At 52.2% G+C, this 2,220-nt stretch overlaps 1 protein-coding gene across 1 annotated transcript in view; it reads left to right on the forward strand.

The window, feature by feature from the left end:
- The window catches only part of Pglyrp2 (peptidoglycan recognition protein 2), a gene marked incomplete in the record, with an annotated part of 11,023 nt that extends 9,171 nt beyond the window's left edge, over window positions 1-1,852 (forward strand). The window contains 2 exon segments of the mRNA XM_035445771.1: window positions 95-392; window positions 1,672-1,852. Coding sequence (XP_035301662.1) covers window positions 95-392; window positions 1,672-1,683 — 310 coding nt within the window.
- Between the last annotated feature and the right edge of the window lie 368 nt (window positions 1,853-2,220).

Genomic DNA, 2,220 nt, shown 5'->3' on the forward strand with positions numbered 1-2,220 from the left:
TCTTGGTGTCATTTGGCACAGGGACAGAATCTGGGGCGTGGCCGGGTGAGGGGCGTAACCACCCTGCTGCACTTATGTCCCATCCCCTCCGCAGTTTTGTGGTAGGCTCCGACGGCTACGTGTACGAGGGCCGCGGCTGGCGCTGGGTGGGCGCGCATACGCGCGGCCACAACTCCCGCGGCTTCGGCGTGGCCATCGTGGGCAACTACACTGGGTCACTGCCCAGCGACACGGCGCTAAACACGGTGCGCGACGTGCTCCCGAGCTGCGCCATTCGCTCAGGCCACTTGCAGCCAGACTACAAGGTGCTCGGCCACCGTCAACTAGTGCACAGCGACTGCCCCGGGGACGCGCTCTTCAACCTGCTGCGCACCTGGCCTCACTTCGCAGAGGTGAGCCTGCCTGTCCTTGTGCCTGAGCTTAGCCTGTCTCCCCTGCGCATTCAAAGCATGAGCCAGGTCCAGCCTTCAGTCACTGCCCATGACATCGTCTGTCCTGTCTATTCTGACGATACAACTTCAGTCTTGGCCCTGCCCCAGCCAGTTTGTCTTTTGCCTAACTCCTACCACCTTTGCTGGCACCCATCTGACTTATAACCTCAGTCTGACCTTCATTACTCAGACCTGTTAGATCACAGACCTCCAGCTGCCGGCTCTCTTCCCCAAATCAGGCCACACCCACCGAAAGTCTCTCCCAACTTGTATAGCAGACCACTGTTGCCTTTCTGATGCTCCCTGACACTCATGTCCAATGAGAGACTTCCTGGGGGAGGGGGGGCACACACCTCAAATAGAGAGCCTTCCAAAGTAACAATTCTCTATAAGTCCAACTTGGTTGTTTTTATTGGGGTTACTTACAGGAGTATGGATGAGGGGCTCCTTACAGGATCAGGGATGACTTAAAAACAGTTGTGCCATGGGAATGGCCACCTCAACATGGGTGATGAATCATGAAAGCTGAAACCCTGAAGCCCCCATATGACTTGTAGACATCTCACGGGCAGAGAATCCCCTCTGGGCAATTTCTGGCAGCTGTGTTGGTCAGTCCTGTCCCCCATTTTACCCCCCACCAGTTGTTTAAGCTTCCATCTAACCAACCTTGATGAAGGGGCCCTAATTCTTTCCTTCAGGGAATATTTAGATTTGGTTTTTTTGTTTGTTTGTTTGTTTGTTTCTGAGGCAGGGTTCCTCTGTGTATCCCTAGCTGTCCTAGTACTAGCTATGTAGACCAGGCTGGCTCTTCAAGTGCTGTCACTGCCTGCCTAGCAAAACCTTCTTATCTAGCTTGACTGTTTTCCTGACTCTTGGCAGTAGACCACATAGTATGAATACCCACCTTGACCTCCCAAACCCCACACCCGCCCCTGCTGTGAATACCCACCCTGGCCTCCCAAGCCTCCCCTCCTCCCCCCCACTCCACTTGCCTCTGCCTCCTAAATGCTGGCATTAAAGGCTAAAGGCATGGACCATCATGGCTGGCTCAATGTTAACCTTGAACTTTCAAAATCATTTGGCCAAGTGCTGGGATTACAGATGTTCCCCCATGACACCCAGCTACAGTCATCTTTTTGTCCACTCCTCCATTCCTGTCCCACATCCAAGATTCCACAGCAAGGAGGGCAGATCCAACCATGCATTCTCCCTGAGTCTCATATTCTCTTATCTCTTCCAGGCTGAAAATTAAGAACTCCTCTGAGGGAGCCTTGGAGAGCCAGGAGGTGCTATCCTGGATGATGCTCTGAGCATCCACTGACCTCCAATAAAGGAACCTCTGAAAAGAAGTATCTGTGAGCATCATCACACTTTGACTTTACTCAAAAGCCAACTCAGATTAAAATGCAACAGAGAACCTACTTGACAAGAAGCATTGCTTTGTTTTGTTTGGTTGTTTGCTTTTTGAGACAGGGCCTCACTGTGTAGTCCTGGCAGTCCTGGAACTGACTCTGGCTGTCCTTGAACTTACAGAGATCTGCCTACCACTGCTTCCCGAGTGCTGGGATTAAAGGCGGCACCACTGCTGCCCAGCCAAAGCTCATGATCCTGACTCAAGCATGACAGAATAAATAAAGCTGGATGTGGGGCTCACACGCATAATGGTAGCATTGGAAGCTCCAGGGAGGAGGACTGCTTTGAAGCTGTGGGTACTGCGACTGCCACTTCGTAACAATGCAAAACCAGAGATGCAGAATGAGGGGGAGGTCCAGTTTATTTACAGTCTTGC

This window comes from Cricetulus griseus, chromosome 5, assembly GCF_003668045.3.
Source record: "Cricetulus griseus strain 17A/GY chromosome 5, alternate assembly CriGri-PICRH-1.0, whole genome shotgun sequence".
Lineage (NCBI taxonomy): Eukaryota > Metazoa > Chordata > Mammalia > Rodentia > Cricetidae > Cricetulus > Cricetulus griseus.